Genomic DNA, 22,412 nt, shown 5'->3' on the forward strand with positions numbered 1-22,412 from the left:
CAAGTAATAGAATCCCAGCTCAAAATGGCTCACTCAGTAAGGGGATTTATTATTTCACAAAACAAGAATGGAGGTAGGTCACGTTCTGGATTGGTTAAATGAACAGCTCAACAGTCTCACCATAGATCTGATCCAGAGCCCTCCCAAGAGACTTTCCCTCATGTCCCATGAGGACAGTCATGATTCACCTCCCGAGACTGGGGATGGGCCTCACCCCAGACACTCAGAGAGGGCGGATGTCTGGACAGTTGTCCTGCTCTCTTAGCAAAGAGATGAATAGTGACTGGTCACTGTTGATCCTGTCAGTCCTATTTCCCTGTGCAAGAGGTTGGTCAGGGGTGGTCATGTGAGTTGATTTTAGCCAGTGAGATGGAGGAGTAAGTCTGTTGAGGATTTCTGGAAAAGATTTTACCCCCTGAAATGAAAAATGTGAAAATAAGAAAGCAGTTTTTGCCCCTTCCCTCCTTCCTTCCCTCCCTCTCTCCATTCCTCCCTCCCTCTCTCCTTCCTTCTTAGAATGCTTCTGTGTGAGGATATGATGCTTGGTGTTACAGCAGCCATTTTGTGATCCAGAGGGACGATGTTGCTGACATGCTGAGGATGGCAGAGCAAAGAAGCTGGGCCCCTCGCATGCAGGGAGAACCAGCCTTGGAATTACTCATCTCTAGACAACGAATATAGGCAAGAAATAAACCTCTATCATTTAAGTCCCATTAGCTGGATGTTCTATTACTACAGAGTAAAGCATTCCTAATTGAGAGAGTCTCCAACTCTATCTGACCTTACTATCCTCTATACATCTCACATTCCTTCTTTGCTGGTAATAAAAAAAATTGAGGCTGCTGGTGACCATCTTTTCTCCCATGTGGGAAGAGACTACCTGGGAATAAAATCAATAGAGGAAAAAAAGCAGAGGGGAGAGACAGGGACCAATCCCTGATGTCTTTGTCTGAGACTCTGGATCCAGCCATGCCTGAAGTTAGCCCTTCTCCTGGACTTTGCAGTTACCGAAGCCAATAAATGCCATTCCTTTATTTATTTATCCTCTTAATCTGGGTTCTCTTGATTTTCTGTCACTGAAAGGGTCTTGATTAACACACTGTGCCCCCAAGTGCCACTTTAGGGCCTTCTTTCACATCACAGATCATCATAAAGTCTTTGTCAAGGAGATGAATTCACCACTCTCCCTCCTCTTTTCTGTTTCCCAGACTTGAGTGCTGCCCCTGTCAGCATCACTCCCTCCTGAGAGGAGCAGGAGAGGCGACAGGAGGAGACTCAGGGCACATCGGGGCAGTCGGGGGTCATCGCTGCTGGGTTCCTACAGCAGGCAGAGCAGTAGACCATGAGTTCTTACCAAGGTAAAATCTGTTAGTCAAGATTCACTCAGGCACAAGTGTCAGAAATCCAGCCCCAACGGATAGAAGCAGAAAAGGGAACTGCTTTGCTCTCATGAAGCCAAGTTCGGGGGTGGCACAGGCCTCAGGGACTGTTGTCCCCTGTCTGCCCGCCCAGCTCACTCACATCAGCCAGGCCAGCACCTTGAATTTAGCCCCCTAAGACTCATTTTGGACTTCCTGCCTCCATAGGTGTGAGATTATGTATTTGTGCAGTTTTAGTCCACTAAATTCATGGCAATTTGTTACAGCAGCAATAGGAAACTCATACAGGCAGGGTACGAGAACAGCGTCTGGTTGTGAAGATCTTGTCTGCTACTCCAAGAAATTCGGACTTCATCTCCTAGAGGGCAGGGAAATGACAGACTTGTAAGGACAGTGTGATTGGAAGGGTAGCTTAGAGAGAGAACTCGGGTGTTTGTGGGAAGGATGGATGGGGACCAGAGGCTGGAGACCAGAGAGGCTTTTTAGAAGCTCAGGTGAGAGGTGGTGGCTTGGTGTTCAGTCAGTGGGGATGGAGCAGTGGAAACAGATGGGGAAATGGTCTCCAAGTTCCCGAGGGCTGGATCAGTGAGTCCTGCGTCAGGTGGAGGAGCCCTGTGGGCACTGTGCACACAACACACACACACACACACACACACACAAACACGGTGCTCCGTTGAGTGGAGGTAGGGCACACCAAAGTGGGAGGAACAGAGATCTTTTTAACTTTAATCAATAAAACAGTCATGCCGACGACTCCACAGGGGCCTCTTTTCCATCACTCTCCTGCTTCCCCTCTGCCTGAGACTAAGCCACCAAACATGTGTCAGGCCTTGTCCTAAGCACTTGACAAGTATTATGAAATAACACCCTCAGTCAGCCCTGTAAGGTAGGTACTGTTATCACCTCCATTTTATAGACGAGGAAACTGAGACACAGAAAGAAAAGTGAGACAACTTAGCTGTGATCACTTGGCTAGCAAAGAGTAGAACTGGCGTTCAGCCCAGGCAATCTGGACTTGGGAGCGAGGTGATGCTGGCCGGGAGGAGAAGGGCAATGGATGTGAACTTGAACATGAAGGTCCTGCAGGACATCCAGGTGGAAATGAACAGCAGGCAGCTGATGTGTTGGGTCTGGAGCTCAGAGCAGGGGAGATCTGGGGATTCATCACTGGCTGTGTGTGGCCAAGGCTATGGGTGTAAAAAAGAATTCCCAGAAGGGAGTGTAGATGTAAGACAATATGAAGGCTTAAGATAGAGCCTGGAGAGCGACGGCAGTTGGGCCGGAGTGAAAGAAACAGAAAAAGAGTGGCCTGAGAAGTCAGAGGAGGGCCAGTTGGGAAGATGTCCAGAAACCTGTCTTATCAGGGGCATAGGAAATGGTGGTCAGTGGTTTAGTATGAGGCTGAGAGGCCAAGCAGGATAGAGACAGCAGGAAGGGCACAGGGCACTGGGTCGTTGGTGACCACTGCCACAGCACTCTGAGTGACCCCGCGGGGCTGGCAGCCTGGTTGTCCAGGACTGAGGAGGGCACAGAAAGTCGGGACGTGGAGCAGCCAAGGTAGACTAGAAGCTTGGCAGCAAAAGGCAGGAGAGTGAGCTGCAGAAGCTCAAGGGAGATGTGAACCTTTTGTTTGTAGGCTGGAGGACATTTGGACATGTTTACAGTCACCCGTAAAAGACACTGAAAATTAGGTGAATATCTGTTGCTTTCACTTTCTCCTTCTTCTCCTAAGTGCAGTTTTCCTTTGGGGAACTGTCTTTGCCCCACATCTTGATGCATAGTCTGTTCCTACTCTGGAGGTAGTCATGTGACCCAGGCCTGGCCAATCAGGATGTTCTAACCCCCCAGCCACAGTGATAGGTTGATGAAAGGACATGTGACACAGTCCTACCCAATGAGCATTAGCCCGAGGACTTTTGCTGGAATCCTGTCTTCTGGGATTGCCAAGCTGGTCAGAAGGGAAGCCTGGATCTGTAGGGGGCCATCTTTGCTACCATGGAAAGAGGGCTTGCCTCAGAATGAAGTCAACACAAACGATAACAGAGCTGAGAAATGGAGAGTGACTACGTCCCAGTGACATCGTTTGAGTCCCCAAGTCTAAAGTATTCGCCAGCCAGTTTGTGCTAGGTTTTTGTGCCCCTTGAAATGGAGTGTTTGCCTTAAATAGGGAAGAGGAGGTATGCTTTGTGCTGGGCGAGGGCGACACCTGTTCTTGAAATCACTCACATGTTTGTTGGCCTTAGTTTCACACTACCTGTCGCAAGAGGCTTTGGTTCCTTGCCATGTGGGTGTCTCCACAAGTTGCCTGAGTGTCTTCGTGACATGGCAGCTGGCTTCCCCCAAACTGAGTTGTCTGAGGAAGAGGGAGCGAGAGTACCAGCTCAGGTGGAAGCCGCAGTCTTTTTAATAACCTAATCTTGCAAGTGACATACCAGCACTTCCACCATACCCAGTTTGTCTGAAGTCAGTGACTGAGTCCAGCCTAATAAGGCAGGCATATAGGAAAATTTGTGGGCATGTTTTTTAAGCCACCGTACCACCCGTCAGGCTTCCCCTGACATCTCATTCATGAGATCTGGGTCACGTGATTATACCTGAACCAGTCACTGGTAAGGGGAATGGATTGTCCTAAGCTTAGTCACTTTTGGGGCTGGGCTCAGCTTCCTGGAGGCTCAGAGCTGTGTGGGGGAAGGGAGATGCCTGAACAAAATCCAGGAGAAAGGAAAGAATAGATGCTGGTGAGAAACCAGCAGTGAGAGCTGTAGGCGGTCCCCCGGGGTGAGTAACTGTGATAGGCAGGGAAGATGTTTCCAAGAAAGAAGAGCTAAATTTAATACTTAATTAAGTCCCAGATTCTTCAGTAGTGTATACTTACCAGAAGAAGAAGGAAGCGTAAGATGAATGGAGTTCCCTTTCTGACTTGGAACTCTGTTTTGTCCCCTCTGCCCTAGAAATGTTGTAATTTATGTTCTCTGCAGAAACACAATAATGTTTTTTATCACTGGGTCTTTGCAAAAATGTGAACTATTTCATAATGAAAGTCAAGGTTGTGCAAATTAAAGGATCTAATGTGAAGCCAAGACAGGGTTTTTTTTAATTGAAGTGAAATTCAATTAAAATTCATAAAATTAACCATTTTAAAGTGAACAATTCAGTGACATTTACAATGTTGTGCAACCACCCCTGTCTACTTCCAAAACACTTTTATCACCTCAAAAGGAAATCCCATACTCATTAGTTGTCACTCCCCAGTCTCCCCTCCCCCTGGCCCCTGGCAGTCACCAGTCTGCTTTCTGTCTGTATGGATTGCCTGTTCTGGACAGTTCATGTACATGGAATCATTTAAGATGTGGCCTTTTGTGTCTTAATGCTTTTATTGAAGTATAGTCAGTTACGAAGTGTCAGTTTCTGGTGTACAGCGTAATGTTCCAGTCATGCAATATATTCGTTTTCATATTCTTTTTCATTAAAGCTTATTACAAGATATTGAATATAGTTTCCTGTGCTATACAGAAGAAATCTGTTTTTTATCTATTTTTATATATAGTTGTTAACATTTGCAAATCTCAAACTCCCAAATTTATCCTTTCCCACCCTCTTTCCCTGGTAACCATAAGATTGTTTACTATGTCTGTGGGTCTGTTTCTGTTTTGTAAATGAGTTCATTAGTGTCCTCTTTTTTTTTTTCTTAGATTCCACATATGAGTGATATCATATGGCATTTTTCTTTCTCTTTCTAGCTTATTTCACTTAGAATGACGATCTCCAAGTCCATCCACATTGCTGCAAATGGCATTACTTTGTTCTTTTTATGGCTGAGTAGTATTCCATTGTATAAATATACCACAACTTTTTTTTTAACATTTTTTTATTGAGCTATAGTCATTTTACAATTTTGTGTCTACCACAACTTCTTTATCCAGTCATCTGTCATTGGACATTTAGGTTGCTTCCATGTCTTGGCTATTGTATATAGTGCTGCTATGAACATTGAGGTGCATATATCTTTGCAAATTAGAGTTCCCTCTGGATAAATGCCCAGGAGTGCGGTTGCTGGATCATATGGTAAATCTACTTTTAGTTTTTTGAGAAATGTCCATACTGTTTTCCATAATGGTTACACCAAACTATATTCCCACCAACAGTGTAGGAGGGTTCTCTTTTCTCCACACCCTCTCCAGCATTTATCGTTTGTGGACTATCAAATAATGGCCATTTTGACTGGTGTTAGGTGATACCTCATTATAGTTTTGATTTGCATTTCTCTGATAATTAGTGATATTGAGCATTTTTTCATGTGCCAATTGGCCATTTGTATATCTTCCTTGGAGAATTGCTTGTTTAGGTCTTCTGCCCGTTTTTGGATTGGGTTCTTTGTTTGTTTGTTATTAAGTTGTATGAGCTGTTTATATATGCATAATGTTTTTGAGGTTCATTTGTGGTAGTATCAGAAATTAATTCTCTTTTATGACTGAATAATATTCCATTGCATGGATATATTACATTTTGTTTATCCATTCAATTATGGACCTTTGTGATGTTTCCACCTTTTGGCTACTGTGAATAGTGCTGCTATGCACATGCATGCACACATCATATATTTTTTTGAGTACCTGTTTTCAATTTTGGGGGTGTACACCTAGGAATGAAGCTGCTGAGTCATATGGTACTTCTGTGTTTCACTTTTTGAGGAACTGCCAAACTGTTTTCTAAAACAGCTCTGCCATTTCACATTCTCACCAGCAGTGAACGAGGGTTTCAGTTTCTCCACATCCTTGCCAGCACACGTTATTTTCCATTGTTTTGAACATGACCACCCTAGGAGGTGTGTGGTGGCAAGAGAGATTTTAGAGGTGCCCATTAATTACCTAATTATCTATTTCAGACCAACAGGGTCACAGTCTTACATTTGATTTTTGTAAAACAAAGAAAAAAAAAGATGCAAGGAAGAAAACTAGGCTTTTACCCCTCATCTATCCCAATAAGGCGGGGCTTTTGAACAATCTGAGGTTAGAAATGTCCTCAGAAATGCCCGTAGGAAGTAAAATTCACTAAGATGTGCATAAAAATGAAAACTAACAGGAGAAGAGTGGAAACCTCTACTGACAACACTGAAACAGAAAAATGGGAAGAGTTGTGATCTCCTTGTTACAACGGAACAAAGCAGGAAAAAAAGAAAAACAGCCAGAAATCAACTTGTTACATGTATTTGTATTAATCTGACCATGATCAGAAGAGTTTAATGGAAATGCACTCAGACATATCTAGCATTTATATTTATCTATATGAATACGGATAGATAGCGATGCAGATACAGTAGAGACATATCTGGGTCCATTTCCAATAAACTCTTGGTGTTGTCTGTACTTATACAGATAGAGAGGTGTTGATAGATGCAGATACGGATATGTGAATAGATCTCTTTTACCTTTCAGTCATTTCCCTGCTTCTCCAGGAGTGTATTCAAAAAGCACAACCCACATACACACGCGACACACATAACTGCATTTAAAGTTCATTAATTTAAATAGTCTTTACTTCACTAAAATATTTGCTGAGCATCTATTAAGTGTCAGGCAACGTTCTAGGCTTTGGAAATGCAAACAGTAAAGTTCCTGCCATTGGCCCTACTTTAGAGTGGGAGGCAACAGATGACAAGGAAACGACCTCATATGTATTTAGTAGTGATACATGGTCTGAAGAAAAATGTAACAGGTTACGGGGGTGCAGCGTGATGAGGTGGGTGCTATGGGATATAATAGGGTGCTCAAGGAAGAAGAAACCAAAATGAGGTCTATGATCTGAATGAAGTGAAAGACTGAGCCATGTGTATACCCGGGGATGGGCATTCCAGCCAGATGGAGCAGCAAATGCAAAGGCCCTGAGGCGGGTGGACTCGGCATGCTGGGAGACACCAAGGAGGTCTGTGTGTCTGGGCTGGAGTGAGCAGGAGGAAGAGTGGAAAGAGTGGCAGGTTGAGGAGGTAGTGAACTGTCAGATATTAGAAGTCAAGGTGAGGTATATGGCATTTACTCTGACATGGGAGCCATTAGAAGATTTTTAGCACGGGAACCACATGCCAAGACTTGTGTTTTTAAAGGATCTCTGTGGAAGTTATTTGGAAAAAATGACTTAATTGTGAGGGAAGAATGGAAGCGAGGAAACACTTTAGGAGGAAACCCTAGCAATCATCAGGATGGGAGATAATGGTGGCTTGGACGAGGGTATGAGCGATGGGGGTGGGGGATACAGCAGATTCCGGACATAATCATATCTAAAGGTGAAGCCAACAGGATCTGCTGATGTACTGCAGGTGTAGAGAGAGATAAAGAGGAGCCAAGGACAGTTCGTCACTGGTGGTGGTGATGTATTTGAGCAGCTGAAACACTTAAGGCAGAGTTTCCGGGGCAGGGGCAGGGGCAGGGGACTGAGGCGAGCAGAGCTGAGCTCTGGTTACCTGCAGAGTTTGAAGAAGTCCATTAGGAATCTCAGTGGGAGATGTCAAGTAAGTGGAGTTCATGAGGGATAGGGGCTGGAAGAAACAACGTGGGACTCTTCAGGGAATTTGTGGTACTTAAGGCGACAGGATTGGATGAGACCGTCTAAGGCGCGTAGATGGGCTGAACCGAGGGTGTGTCCATGCTGGGAGGTCAAGGAAGTGAGGAGGGACCAATGAGGGATGGGGAGAACCACGTGAGAGTCAAGGCCAGGGAGGCAGGTGACAGGAGTGTCTCCAGAAAGAGCAGTGATCAACCTGGACAAACCTGCTGATAAGTCCAGTAAGATGACGATTGAGAATTTGCTGTGGGATTCTGCAGTGGGGCAGCCATCAGGGACCTTGATGAAAGCATTTCTTTGAAGGGGCAGGGCTCAGAGAGAAGGGGAATGGAGGAAGAGGGGATGGAGGGAAGCCCTAGGGAGGTAAGCGTCAGGAGACGATTACTTTTGTAAAGACCAGAGGTGCTATAGCATGTTGGTTTGCTGAGGAGAATGAGTCAGGGGACAGCAGTGCTCTGGGGATGTCCTTCAGTGGAAGAGAGATGGCAGGATTTAGATGAAACACAGGCAGACCACCTATTCCAACAGTGGACACTTTTACAAACACAAATAATCTTCCTGTGGATAAGCCTGTTACTGAACTTTGAGTTTGAACCCCTTGGGGTTTATGTAATAATAATATGCAAATAAATGTAATAATAATAAATAATAACTGTTAATGATATGTAAGTAAAGCATCTACATATTCTCTTAGCACCAAATCCATCTGACAGTAGTTTATTATTTATTGCTACTTTTAAAAATTGTGGTAAAATGTGTATTAAATTTTCCATCTTAACCACTTAAGTGTACAGCTCGTTGGCACTAATTACACGCACAGTGTTTTGCAACCATCATGACTATCTAGGTCCAAAACTTTTTCATTACCCCAAACAGAAACTCTGCACCCACTAAACTCTAATTCCCCATTCCCCCCTCTCCCCAGCGCCTGACAAACCACCATTCTACTTTCTGTCTCTCTGAATTTGACTACTTAAGTACCTCGTGTCAGTGGAATCACGCAGTATTTGCCCTTTTGGGTCTGCCTTCTTTCACTTAGCATGATGTCTTCAAGGTTCATCCATGTTGTAGCTTGTGTCAGAATCTTCTTCCTTTTTTTTTTCTTTCTAATTTTAAAAATGTTTTTGATTTTTTTTGGGGGGGGTATTACATTTATTTATTTATTTTGATGGAGGTACTGAGGATTGAACCCAGGACCTCATGCATGCTAAGCAGGCACTCTACCACTGAGCTAGACCCTCCCCCCGAGAATCTCCTTCTTTTTTAAGACTGAATAATAAAATATTCCTCTGTATTGACTGACCACATTGTACGTATCCATTCATCCATTGGTGGACATTTGGGTTATTGTTACTTTTTTCACTTAAAAAAAAAGTAATACTGGGGACAGTGGGACGGATTAGAAAAGGACACAGGGAAACTTAAGAGGATGATGCATATGTTCCTATCTGGATTGTGGTGATGTTTTATAGATGTATGTACGTTAGAAGTCATAAATGAAACACTTTAAACATACAGTCTGCTGTATGTCAGTTACACCTCTATAAAGCTGTAAGCAAAGGTAATATTTAATTAATTCAAAGAGTTCCCAAGGGGTACCCAGTAAATAACAGGTCTCCTTTTTTCTGGTCACCAATTCTCCTTCCCAGGGAGAAACCATTATCCATTCGTTGCCTTCCAGACATAGTCTAAGCACACATGGGCTTATATGTTATTTCCTGCCCCACCATTTAAAAAATCTAAATGTTAGCAGTTTAGTACTCACTGTTTAGTACCTTGTTTTTTTCTCTTGGTAATATCTTAGAGATGCTTCCTTATTTATCTAAATAGAGCTGCTTCATTATTTGCAACATGTGCACCCTGTCCTGCTGTTTGGGCGTCTTACACTGTATCTAACTGTTCCCCTGCTAATGGGCACTGACGCTGTTTCTGGTTTGGTTATTACAACGCTCCAGGGGGTATCTTAGTGCAGATGATCTCTGCACATGGGTGCAGAAGAATTCAGACCTACAACTCAACATCCCATATTCACACCCAGACTACTGTTTGCTAGCTGTCCCCTGGGAATTTAAGCTTTTCTAGGACTCAATTTTCTTCTCTGAATTATGGGGAACGAGTAGGTTGTGATATTCACACAATAGAATATTATTCAGTTTTAAAGAGGAAGGAGATTCTAACACTTGCTACAACATGGATGAACCTTGAAGACATCATGCTAAGTGAAAGAAGCCAGACAGAAAAGGACAGGTCTTGTATGATTCCACTTATATGAGGTGCTTAAAGTAGTCAGATTCAGAGACAGAAAGTAGAATGGTGGTTAGCAGGGGCAGAGGGGGAAGGGAAAACGGGGAGTTAGTGTTAATGGGTACAGAGTTCAGTTTGCAATAATGAAAAAAGTTCCAGAGATGGATGGTGGTGATGGTTGCAAAGCAATGTGAACGTACTTGATACCACTGAACTGTACACTTAACAATGGTTAGAATGGTAAGTGTTATGCTATGTATATTTCACTACAATAAAAAGAAATAGCCTAAGTGTCAGAAAGTAGATTAGTGGTTGCTAAGGGCTGGGGGAAGGGAAGAATTTGGACTGACTGCTAACAGGTATGGGATTCCTTTTTGGGGTTGAAGAAATGTTCGAAATTATACTCTGGTGATGGTTGCACAACTCTGTAAATATACTAAAAACTACTGAATTGTACACACTTTAAATGAGTGAATTATATAGGATGTGAATTATATCTCAGCAAAGCTTGTGAAGAGTCCAAGTTGGACATCTTAGAAAATATGTTAATACATTCTCTTCATTCATTTGCCTCCATCATCTCTCCTTCCTCCCTTCCTGGCCTTCATTCATTTGAACATTTTTAAGCACCTACTATCTGCCTTCCCCCTTTTTACATCCAGCATTGTTGAGTATTCTGCTAACTCTGAATGCCCTACAAGGAGTAGGGGAAGAAGGCTTTTAAGGTCAGCCTGGGGTACATGGTCTATTTTGTAAAGTGGTGTAATAACATTGCCCAATAAAAATGAGATCAAAGGGTTTAATCAGGCCCATGGGGAGGAGAAGGAAAATCATGGATTTACAGACCAGGCCAAAAATCTGGATGAAAGCTGAAAGTTTCACCCCCATGCCTGGCTGTCTTATCTCTACAAGCAGGGCTTGGGCCATTCATCACGTGGCCTGTTCTCCTTTTGTTTTCCTGCAACACAGCCTCCAACAGTTTCCTTGCACTTCAAGAACATGTAGTGGTGCAGGCCTCACTGTTGATGAAGGACAACAAGGATGATCTTCTCCAGGTCATGTGATGGCACTTCTGGAGAGTCAGCGTATTAGTCAAGGTTCTCCCGAGAAACAGAACCAACAGGAGATCAAGCTATCCATCTCTCTCTCTCTCTCTCTCTAATCTATCTATCTCTCTGTTGAAAGAGAGATTATAAAGAATTGGCTCACATAAAAAAAGAAAAAAAGAATTGGCTCACATGATTATGGAGCCTAAGAAGCCTCACAATCTGCCACCTACAAGCTGGAAACCCAAGAATGTTAGTGGCGTAGTTCCAACGTTAAGTCTGAAGGGCTGGGCACAAAAGTGTGCTGATGGTGTAAGTTCCAGTCTGAGGACAGAAGACAGACCCATGCTCCAGCTCAAGTGGTCACGCAGAGAATTCTCCCTTTTTGTTCCAGTGAGTCCTCAGTGGGTTAGATGATGCCCACACATGCAGGAGAGGGCAATCAGTCTACCAATTCAAATGGTAATCTTTTCTGGAAACAACCTCACAGACACAGCTGGAAGTAATGTTTAACCAGACATCTGGCCATCCATGGTCCGATGAAGTTGACACATAAAATTAATCATCATAGTCAGCTTTGCAGAAGGTACACCTGGGTTCTATTTTCATCAGGATGGTTCTAGCAGTCATTTTTGGGGGGAAGTAATTAGGTTTATTTATTTATATTTACTTTTTTTTTTGGAGGTACTGAGGATTGAACCTAGGACCTCATGCATGCTAAGCATTCACTCTACCACTGAGCTATATACCCTCCCCCCGGTTCTAGCTTGAATGAGATGACCAAGACTCTGGAGATTTGGAAGTCATCAGATTATTAAAAGTAGGCTTCTCAGCTTTCTTCTGAATATTAGGGGGCATCTTGTTTCAAAAAAATTTTTCTTTATCAAGCATCATGCTCAAAGAATTTTTTTTGAATTGATTTTCCAAATATCCCTAATTGTGACAGATTACCATTAAAAAGGCCACAAATTCTTTCCTCCCTATATACCCATCCTTTGCAAAGTGATTTTCCAGCTTGTTCCATCAAGAGATGGAGTCTATTTCACCACCCCTCAAATCTGGGCTTGGCCACATGTCTTGCTTTGACTAACGCAACATTAGAAAATGCGACCGAAGAAGAGACCTGAAAAGTGTCTGTGCCTGTGCCTTGGGGCTTGCCTTCTCTTGCTGCTCTTGTGACCCCCACTATGTGAATAAACCCATGCTAACTTGCTGAATGGTTAGAGACATGTGGCCAAGTTGTCCTTGTCATTTCCAGCTGACATAGAGTCAACGGCCAGATATGTTAATGAGGCCATCCTAGACCATCCAACCCCAGTTGAGCCAGCCTAGAAATGGAAGAATTGTTCAGTCAACCCACAGAATTTTAAGGAATAAAAAAGTTTGTTGTTTCAAGCCACTATGTTGGGGGGTGGTTTGTTACACAGTGAATGCTAACTGATACACAAATATTCAGGATGTTTCTAGAAGTCTTACATAACTTAAAAAAAAAAAAGAACCATGGGCCAAGATCATTAGAAATCATAGTAACAGGATTCCCGAGTCATTTCCAGGATGCCAGAAGCCTATCTGTTGCTTATTGCTACATGAAGATTTGTCCTGTATCCACCCTCTGAAGACAGAAGTCAATCACATGTGTAATGGAAGAGAACCCCAATCAAAGGAGAGCAAAACCAACTCTCATAGGGCCTCAGCTCCAACTCACTTCAGGCCTGCAGAAGGCTGATGACTTACAGCAGTTCCCTAAAAGGTCCCTGCGGTTTCTTGGCTTCAGTGTTTACAAGACCACATCACAAGCTATTAACTGGAAGAGAAGTAAGCTTTATGCAGTGGGTGAATGCAAACTGTGCCAACCACATATGATGGAAACATGTGGGTAGAGAAGGCTAGCTATTCAGCTGTCCCCCTCACTGCCTGGAAATGCTTCGGTCATTAAAGGGTGGCCTTGGATGTTGGCCTCATTGTGGCCCATGGCTGGAGGCCACCAGCAGGTCTGATTAGGAAGCATATGTCATTTCGGGCCCAAAGAAGCAAACATATATAAATTGAGAATTAGTCTCTATCAGATCCAATCAACTCCGCTTGTACAGACTGACTCTGTATAGATGGTGGGAGTGAAGGATTCTGCCTGTTTCTGCAGCTCCAACATTTGGCCAATATGGCATTTCAGCAGAAAACAATACAAATGTGGTAGAAAAGGATGCAGGGGTGAAAAGTTCCTGAAACAGGCCTTTCTTTTCCATGTCTGTGACCTACAGTTGACCGCTTAGAGTTTGAGAATGGCAGTTTGTGGTTGAATAAAACAAAATTAAAGTGGTAGGGAGAGTAATTGATCTTACTTTGGGAAATGAGGAAGGGCAGTACCCAAGGTCAGCAGTGAGTGACCTTGGGTAACTCAGGCCACTTCTCTGTTCTGGTGTTGCCATCCCTATAACGGGGTGAGTGCCAAAGGAAACAATGAAAATAAAAGTGTTTTGTAAACCACGAGGTGCGATACAAATATTAGTCATTCCTACTGATGTCCTAACATTTTATTTTTAATTTTTTTGGAAAAGGTAGTATGTGTGCATGGTAAAATAAACTTTCAAAAATAACTTTTCAAACAGTATAAAGGGTCCGTGGTCCCCTAGTGTCAGTTTTCTTGGCCTCATCTAGAGATATTCTAGATGTATGCATATATACACAGTAAAAATATATGTATACACACTCACACACAGAGTCATAATACTTCCCTTCTGTTTAATGCAGGTAGCGGGGTGGATATAGCTCAGCAGTCAAGCTCATGCTTAGCATGCACAGGTCCTGGCTTCAATCCCCAGCACCTCCACTAAACAAACAAACAAACGAACAACCCCAAACCAAACCATACAGAAGTAGGTGTATACCATGCAACAATATTCTACACACTTATGCTTTATTATTTTGTTTTATTTTAAAATTTTCTGTTTTGGGCTTAACAACAGGTCTTTCTTCCCCTCCAGCTCTACTGAGGTATAACTGATAAATAGAATTATACATATTTAAAGTGAACTGTGACGATTTGATACATGTAGACTTTGTGAAACGTTACTACAGTCCAGTGAATTAACATATACATTGCCTAATATGGTTACCTTTTTTCCTTTTCCTTTTTCTTTTTTTTAACAACAGATCTTAAAGATCCTTGAATCAGTGCAAAGATCTACCTCTTTCTCATTGACCAGCTGAGAATAGTCTATATTCCATTGTATGTGGGACACCCTGCAAGGCAGCTAAGCGTCCTCTGCTGATGGAGTTTCTGTTCTTTGTTCCAAACAACACTGCAGTGATTATCCTTGTACATTCATCTTTTCACCCTTGTTGAACCAAGGGGAAGGCGCAATTTCGGTTTTGATAGGCACTGCCAGCTTGTTCCTGAAGATGGTGACTTCTACAATAGTTATTTCTCTAATCAAGACACAGGCAGTAATCCATGGTGCCAGCTTCCGAGAAGCTTGCATTTGATGAAACCAAGGAGAGTTTATTTTTTCCAAGAGGGTCAGCTTGGACCTTCACTATGTCAAAGAGCAAAGTGGTTTAGAGCCCAGACTGGAGACAGACTGCCTGGGTTTGAATCCCAGCTCTGTCACTTAATGAGTGTGACTTTAGGCAAAGTGGCTTAACCTCGCTGTATGCCTCAGTCTCCCCACCTATCACACGGGAATAATAGCGGGGTGAGAATAGCTCAGTGGTAGAGCTCATGCTTAGTATGCACGAGGTCCTGGGTTCAATTCCCAGTACCTCCATTAAAAAAAAGGGGGGGGAATAATAATCTTAATCTACTTCGTAGGGTGACTGCAGGGTTTCTCAAGGAACCTCAGCACTTTTGACATTGAGGGCTGGATAATTCTCTGTCATGTGCATTGTAGGATGTTAAACAGCGTCGCTGGTCTCTACCCACAAGATGCCAGTAACACTTCCCCTTCAGTTGTGACATCCAAAAATGCCTCTGGACATTCCCCATGTCCTCTAGGGGGCGAGGCAAAATTCTCCCCTCCCATTGAGAATCAATGCATTGTTGTGAGGATTAAATTAGTTATTATGTAGAAAAACTTAGAACAGAGCTGACACATGGTAAATGCTATAGAAGGGTCCGCAATTATTATCATTATCATTCCTGAGCCCTTACAGAAAAGTAACAGTTTTAGTAACATGAGAGTTTAGCAAGACAGTGAGTATTGTTAAGCCCCTATCTACTTCCACTTGGAAAGGAGAATCCAAGCCCCTCTTGTAAGATCATAGGTCAGCATTGACAGTATTAATTATAGTCTGATCCCTCTGGGGTCCCATTGTAGGGCTCACGGTATCCTGTGGCAAACTTAACAAGATCCCCACGCTAACGGCCAGCTCAGCTGTCCCCAGTCCTGCACATATCCATTTTAAATCCCTCCTACATTCTCCAAGTGGTGCATATCTCGTATCTCTGGCTTTCCATAAATCTGTGGCCCCTGAAACAACAGGCTACTCACAAAATTCACCCCCAAAAGAGGGTGAATGAAAACAAAAAGAGGGAACCAAGAAAAACAAAAGGCTGAGTTTCTTTAAATGTCTGGCTCTGCACAGCACAAGCATTTCCAATGAAAAATAAAGAATTCTTTCTTCTGTGTCTATTTCAGCTGGCATCCAGCTTTTGCCTTGTGAATAATGTCACTGCATCATTATTCTATCCCACAAGGTAAAACAAAATGAGCAACTTAACAACCAGAAGTATGCTCGTGTGGAGGAAACGGCTCACTTAAAAAGCTTTTCAAATAATGTTGCTGTTTCCTACTATTTTGCCACACCCCACTCAGTTTTTTTCAAACCTATAGGAAAGTCATAAAGGTGTGTAAATAATGCCCTCCTGGAAGCATCACATCATATACTCTTTCTTTCCTTTTTTTTTTTTCTAAATTGCTTTTAGTCTTTTGGGATTCCTGGAGTGTCTACAAATAGATTAGCCTCTAAGAATTCTGAGTAACCATGGTTAGAAAAAAACACTGGTTTAATTAGCCATGGTCCTATTTTTGAAATTACATCTGCTGTTTTTTTTTTTTTAAATGAGGATTGGTCTGTACAAAAACTTGAAGAGGATGGATTTAGAGGGGGTGCGCGTTCGTTTTGATTTGAATTAATTTTCATGCTTTTGAAAGCGAAATCAAGAGTATTGAGTGAATAATGTATCATCATACATTAAACATGTTCAAATGAAGAGAGCTGAAAAGAAATGATTGCAGAAAAATGAATTGCTGGAAATACTGGATCATCTGACGTGTGCTACTGGACTGAATGATAGCAAATCACTCTACGCATTTCTGCTTTGCATGACTACATCAGTTTTTCATCTCCAAATCCTCAGACTTGATTAATCATTGAAGTGATGAAAATTAAAGGGCCATGTGGCTCGTTGAAGGGCCATTGAAAATCAGAAAGCAAGTACAGAATCCACAGGACTCGATTCCCAAGTTTGAAAGTCTCTATATGGCTTCTCACTTGATACTTTTTTTGATTTCTGAAATAGTGGTTGAAATGGCCACAGCTATTTTTGAAGTATTTTAGCAATTCTTCTCAATATCTGAACCCTTTCAGGGCAATGTTCCTCACTGTCTTTGGTGATAACTCCCCAAGGACACTTGTTGATTTTTGTTTAAGTGGCTGCCTGAAAATCATTTGCGGCAGGGGGATGCATTCAAAAATTCAACTTCTATTGGATATGTTAGTTCTTGACTTCAGCATTTGTCTTTAAAGAATTCTGAATGTACATGGAAATCAAAGGAAATGCACTTTTTGAGGGTCATGTGTATTAGCTACCTATTGCTGTGTAACAAATTATCCCAAAACTTAACAACTTAAACAACAAATGGGTTAAGACTCTGGTGCAGTTAAGCTGAGTGTCTCTAGCACAGGGTCTCCAATAAAGCCTAATAAGGTACATTGACCAGGGCTACAGTCATATCAAGTCTTGACTAGGGGATGATCCTTTTCCAAGCTCACTCACATGGCTTGTTGGTGGCCATCAGATTCTCACTGTGGTTGGAGATAACAGTTCCTTGCCCATGTAGGCCTCTCCATAGGGCAGCTCACAACCTGGGAGTTAGCCTTCTTCAAGGCAATTGTGTGAGAGCGGGTAGCCTAGTACAAAAGCCAGGGTCTTTTTGTAACTTAATCTTGGAAGAGAAAACCCGTAATTTTGTCTAGCTTTTTGTTCGAAGGAAGCCACTAGGCCTAGTTCTTATTGAAGTGGAAGGGATTTCACAGGGTCTGAACACCAGGAGAACAGGATCATAGGGGGTTACCTTAATGGCTGCTGCCATAACATTTTGTCTTAAGGTGCCCTATCCTGACATTTTCATCTAAAGCTGCAGCCATCTGACATCACAGTTGTTAAATAACCATGTCTTCAGAGATCTAGAATTCAAGTGAAGAGCTTGCAATAAGAGATACTCCTTGGTTTTGGGTGTCGATCCTCCTTCCACAAGGAAAATGGGGGTGTGTAGATAGAATTGAGCTTCCCTTTGTTTCTATTTTAATATAAATGCAGAAATCAAATTTTAATGACAAACCCTCAAACATTCCAGGTGTGGATGTAAAATGGCATAGTCACTTTGGAAAAGAATTTGACAGAATCTTAAAAAAGTTAAATTTAAATTTACCATATCACACAACATTCCATTACTAGGCATCTGCTCAAGAGAAATAAAAACATGTCCACATGAAGACATATGCTTACAAATGTTCATAGCAGCAGTATTCATAATCCAAAACTTGAAACAATCAAAATGTACACCAACTGGTGAGTAAACACAAAATGTGGTAGAGTTATCCTTCACTGTCCATAGGGAACTGGTTCCAGGAACCCCACCAATAGCAATCTGAGGATGCTCAAGTCCGTTACATAAAATGGTATAGTATTTGCACATAACCTACACACATTCTCCCGAATACTTTAAATCACCTCTCGATTATAATACCTAATACTATATAATGTAAGTACTATGTAAATTATCGTAAATACAATGTAAGTGCTATGTAAATAGTTGTCAGAGCTTGATCAATGTAAGTTTTGCCTTTTGGAACTTTAGGGAATAAAATATATATATCTACATAATCTATGCTTGGTTGAATCGAAGGGTGCGGATCCTGTGGATATAGAGGGTCAACTGTATATCCATGCAATGGAATACGACTCAGTGATAATAAGGAATGAAATGCTGGCACGTGCGATGACATGGATAAACCTCAAAAACATTATGCCAAGTGAAAGAAGGCCAAAAACACTGTAAAATTCCATATATATGAAATGTCCCCAATAGACAAATCCATTGAGACTGAAAGTAGATTAGTGGCAGGTGGGGCTGAGGATAGGAATTAAGAGCAACTGCAAATAAGTATAAAGGATTCTTTTGGGGTTATAGAAATGCTCTGAAATTAGTGGTGATAATCGCACAACTCTGCCAATTCACTGACAATCATTGAATTATATATATATACAATGGGTGAATTTCATACTAAGTTATACCTCAATAAAACTTTCAAAATATATTTTCAATAGTAAGTGAAAACTTGAGCTTTCTCAGCATAAATGGAATCAAGTTCAGCTCTGTCAGCTTCAGGACTTTCCACTTCCTTTCTATCTCCCGTCTATCTGGAATTTGGTCCTAACACCAAATTCTGGGACCTTGGTCCCAGATATGGCTAACTGCCAAATAATTAAACCAGAGAAAGTTGACTGTATTTCTATTTTGGTCCTTCTATTTTTCTTTTTCCCTTCATTCTGTTTTTTAATCTTAATTTCCTTTGGGTTAATTTTTAAAGGATTTTGCAACTGTCGGTTTAAAGGAATGTTACTCTTTCCCCCATCAACTTCTTTTTTTACCTCAGATGGAAGATAGAGCTGCTATCCTACATTTGAAGTGTTTGCAGAATATAATAATCATTTTTGCCTGGACTATCTAGGAGATTAATTTCAATTTGGCTACTGGAGACTCATGGTTTAATCATTTTCCAAGTTTATCTGACAATTCTGGGAGATTGAGGGAAGTTTTGGTGGTTCCCTCTATCATTTCCTGAAATAATTTCATTGTTAAAAATTAGATTCTTCACTCAAAAAAGAAAGTTATCCATTTGCTTCCAGTTTAACCGCAACACATTAAAAAACAAAACAAAAACCAAAAAACGGAGTACTGTGCTGGCTACCAAGCTAAGTTAATGTAAAACTTATAAAGGGGCCAATGTCTAAAGTTCGCACATTCTTCTGTAGTCTGTTCTGTCTCCACCGAAAGGGACCCCATTATCCATAACTCTTACCAATCATGTAAGTTTTCTTTGGAGTCTCATGAATGAGGAAAAAGAAGTTCAAATGAGGGAAAATGGGTTCAAATGAAGGTCAGATACCCAAAACAGTTTTCTGGTTACAGTGTTGCTGGGGTGAAAAAAGTGGGGAAAAGGTAACCAGATGTGGGTGGCCCGGAGAGGTTGCTGGATTCCAACCCTGCTGGTCTTGGCAAGGAAAGACAGGACGGCCTGTCTTTGACATCCAGATGACACGGTGAGAGCTTACTGTGTGCCAAGTACCGGGGATACAAAGAAAATCATGGGATACGTGTGTTCTAGGTGCTTTATACGTAGCAAGACATAGTCTCCACCCTGAAGACACTCGCAGTTCATTTTCAAGGTTGCATCAGGTGGGGGCAAATACGGACTCTCCCAGCAGTCTGAGAACGTTGAACACTTGGGGCACGGGGGCGGGGAAGAGACGCTTCCCTCCGGTCCTCTATACTAAGCCGGCCCCGCAGGCGAAGACAGGCACGCCCTCTCCGAAGGGCAGACCCGCCTCGAGGAGGGCGGATCCGGGCAGGGCCGGCTGCCGGGCCCTCACCCGACCCCCGCGAACGCGGCCCAGCGCGGCGCCCGCTCCTCACGTGTCCCTCCCGGCCCCGGGGCCGCCTCACGTTCTGCTTCCGTCCGACCCTTCCGACTTCCGGTAAAGAGTCCCCATACCGCACCTCCGCGCCCACTTCGCATCGCCACGCGGCACCTCGGTGTGCCCGGCCTCTGATGCGTTCGGCGGCCACAGCTCCTCGGGGCCCCGCCATCGAACCTCGCCGCTTCGCCGCGGCCAGGTGGCCGGGGCGGCGCTCGCTCCCGCGGCCGGCGCGGCGGGGCGGGCGGGGCGGCGGCGGCGGCGGGGCTCCGGGACCGTATCCCTCCGCCGCCCCTCCCCCGCCTGGCCCCGGCCCCCCTCCCTCTGGGCAGCGCTCGCTTCCCTCCGCCTCAGACTGTTTTGGTAGCAACGGCAACGGCGGCGGCGCGGTCCGGCCCGGCTCCCGGCATTTCCTCCGTTTCGGCGGGCCACCCCGTCCCTTCGTCGTTCTCCTTCTCCCCCTTGCCAGCCCGGGCGCCCCCCCGGCCGCACCAACCCGCGCCACCCCGCTCGGCGCCCGCGCGTCCCCGCCGCGCTCCGGCGTCTCCTCGGCGCGCCCGGCTCCCGGCTGTCCCCGCCCGGCGTGCGGGCCGGTGTATGGGCCCCTCACCATGTCGCTGAAGCCCCAACAACAGCAGCAGCAGCAGCAGCAGCAGCAGCAGCAGCAGCAGCAGCCCGCGGCCGCCAATGCCCGCAAGCCTGGCGGCGGCGGCGGCCTTCTCACGTCTCCCGCAGCCGCGCCGTCGCCGTCCTCGTCCTCCGTGTCGTCGTCCTCGGCCGCGGCTTCCTCCTCCTCGGTGGCGGCGGCGAGCGCAGGCGGCGGGCGGCCGGGCCTGGGCAGGTGGGTGTCGCGCCCCAGCCTCCTTCGCTCGGGGCCTGGACTAGCCTGGGCCTCGCGTCCCCTCCCCCGCGGTCCGCACCGCGGTCCCCGCCCCGTGACCGGCCGGGCTTGAAGGGGGGGTGGGCTGGGGACCCGCAGTGGGGGTGGGGCTCCCGTCTAGAGCCTGGAGGATTGGGTGGGGGGCACCGCGGGAGCCCTCTGGGAATGTCAGGCCCTGTCCAGCCTCCTGCAACATCCCCACCCCCTCCCCCAAACGGTCAAGATGGAAGGACTGGGCAGCCTCCCCTTTTCCATTTAAGTGTTTGGGAGGGGTTCACAGGTCTTAGCAATTGTCAGCTTCTGTTGGCCTTCTTTAAGCCTCTTCTGCCCCCCCAGTAGAGGGGATGCTTGGGCAGCGCCCCCACTCCCGGTTTAAATATTAACGTGGAAGGGTCTTGGTCTTGATTCTGTCTCCCGAAACTTGCCAACTGCCCCCATTGGGGAATAACGAGGAAGGGGGGAAAGAGTTAGGGCAGCGTTCCCTCCGCCCGTTAAAGTGGCAGCCTCAGGGCTCATCTGGAGTCTTTGGGGTCTGTTCAGTCTCCTTACCCACCCCCCTCCCTGCCTGGGAAAGAGCGAAGGACTGGGTTGAGGTGGGTGGGCAGTGGCCCCCTGCACCCCTCCCCGTTTAAATCTAAGGTGGCGGCGGGGCTCCAGAACTCCCTGGATCGTGGGGCTCTGTGCAGTCTCCCGCAGCGTTCCGCCCTCCCCCACCTGAGGAAGGGGTGGGGAGTGCCCGGCCCCCTCCCGGTCTCCCTCCTTCCCCCGCAAGGCCTCTCCGGCGCGGGTGGTGGCCGAGCCGCATTGCTGTTTCGAGGCCGCAGAGGAGAAGGCGTCTTTGAATAGTGGTGGGTGAGGGCCGGACCCAGGCGTGCGTCAGAAGCTCAGGCCGGACTGGGGACATAGCGGGTGTTAGTGTGGTGGCAGGGACCGGGCATGCTGTGCGTTTTTTCCCCAACCCTTGCCCCAGTTTTTGAAATTTGGAGAGGAAAGGAATTGCAGCAGGGGACATGGTCGGGTGCCTGAAGGCAGAAATGCGGTTATTTCCTTGCGTCGTCTTTCCCCCTATGACCCAGGTTTGTTGTACAGACTTGGGGCTCAGTGTTGTCTCAGCTAACCGTGTCTGACTCTGGAGGGTGTGTGTGTGTGTGTGTGTGTGTGTGCGTGCGGGAAGACCTGTTGTAGGTTTGTGGGGGCGGCGGGGGGGTTGTTAGTTCGTATTTCACGAACTCAGAAAATGCTTAGTGTTCAAACTGGGCAGCAAATGTCAGTAGACTCCATTCCATTGTGGCCAGTGTCCTTAACTTGGGGAGTGCCGCCAGACCTCACCAAGGGCACGCAAGTCCACTTCCCCGTGCCCTGAACCCATCCATGTTGCCGGCACT

The 22,412-nt window shown here is 44.9% G+C and overlaps 1 protein-coding gene and 1 long non-coding RNA gene across 14 annotated transcripts in view; one reads left to right on the forward strand and one right to left on the reverse strand.

The window, feature by feature from the left end:
• Positions 1-29: 29 nt before the first annotated feature.
• Positions 30-21,004, reverse strand: LOC116276582 (uncharacterized). Of its 2 annotated transcripts, XR_012066331.1 has the most exons (6): positions 20,758-21,004; positions 4,255-4,351; positions 3,634-3,732; positions 2,339-2,566; positions 1,666-1,737; positions 30-415 (listed from the first exon to the last, which is right to left on the reverse strand). It is a non-coding gene; the product is annotated as an uncharacterized lncRNA (long non-coding RNA). The 2 variants fall into 2 exon arrangements; XR_012066332.1 differs by lacking the exon at positions 3,634-3,732.
• The window catches only part of ATXN2 (ataxin 2), a 108,133-nt gene continuing 105,831 nt past the window's right edge, over positions 20,111-22,412 (forward strand). For 11 of the 12 annotated variants that reach the window (XR_012066326.1, XR_012066328.1, XR_012066329.1 and 8 more), the window contains exon 1: positions 20,433-20,988. Coding sequence is in view for 7 of the 12 variants with exons in the window: in XM_072953174.1 (XP_072809275.1) it covers positions 20,759-20,988 (230 nt within the window). In the remaining 5 variants the exon portion in view is untranslated. Of the gene's footprint in view, positions 20,989-22,412 lie in introns of all 12 variants that reach the window. The other variant, XM_006204840.4, reaches the window with a different exon arrangement.

The sequence above is a fragment of the Vicugna pacos genome, chromosome 32, assembly GCF_048564905.1.
Source record: "Vicugna pacos chromosome 32, VicPac4, whole genome shotgun sequence".
Lineage (NCBI taxonomy): Eukaryota > Metazoa > Chordata > Mammalia > Artiodactyla > Camelidae > Vicugna > Vicugna pacos.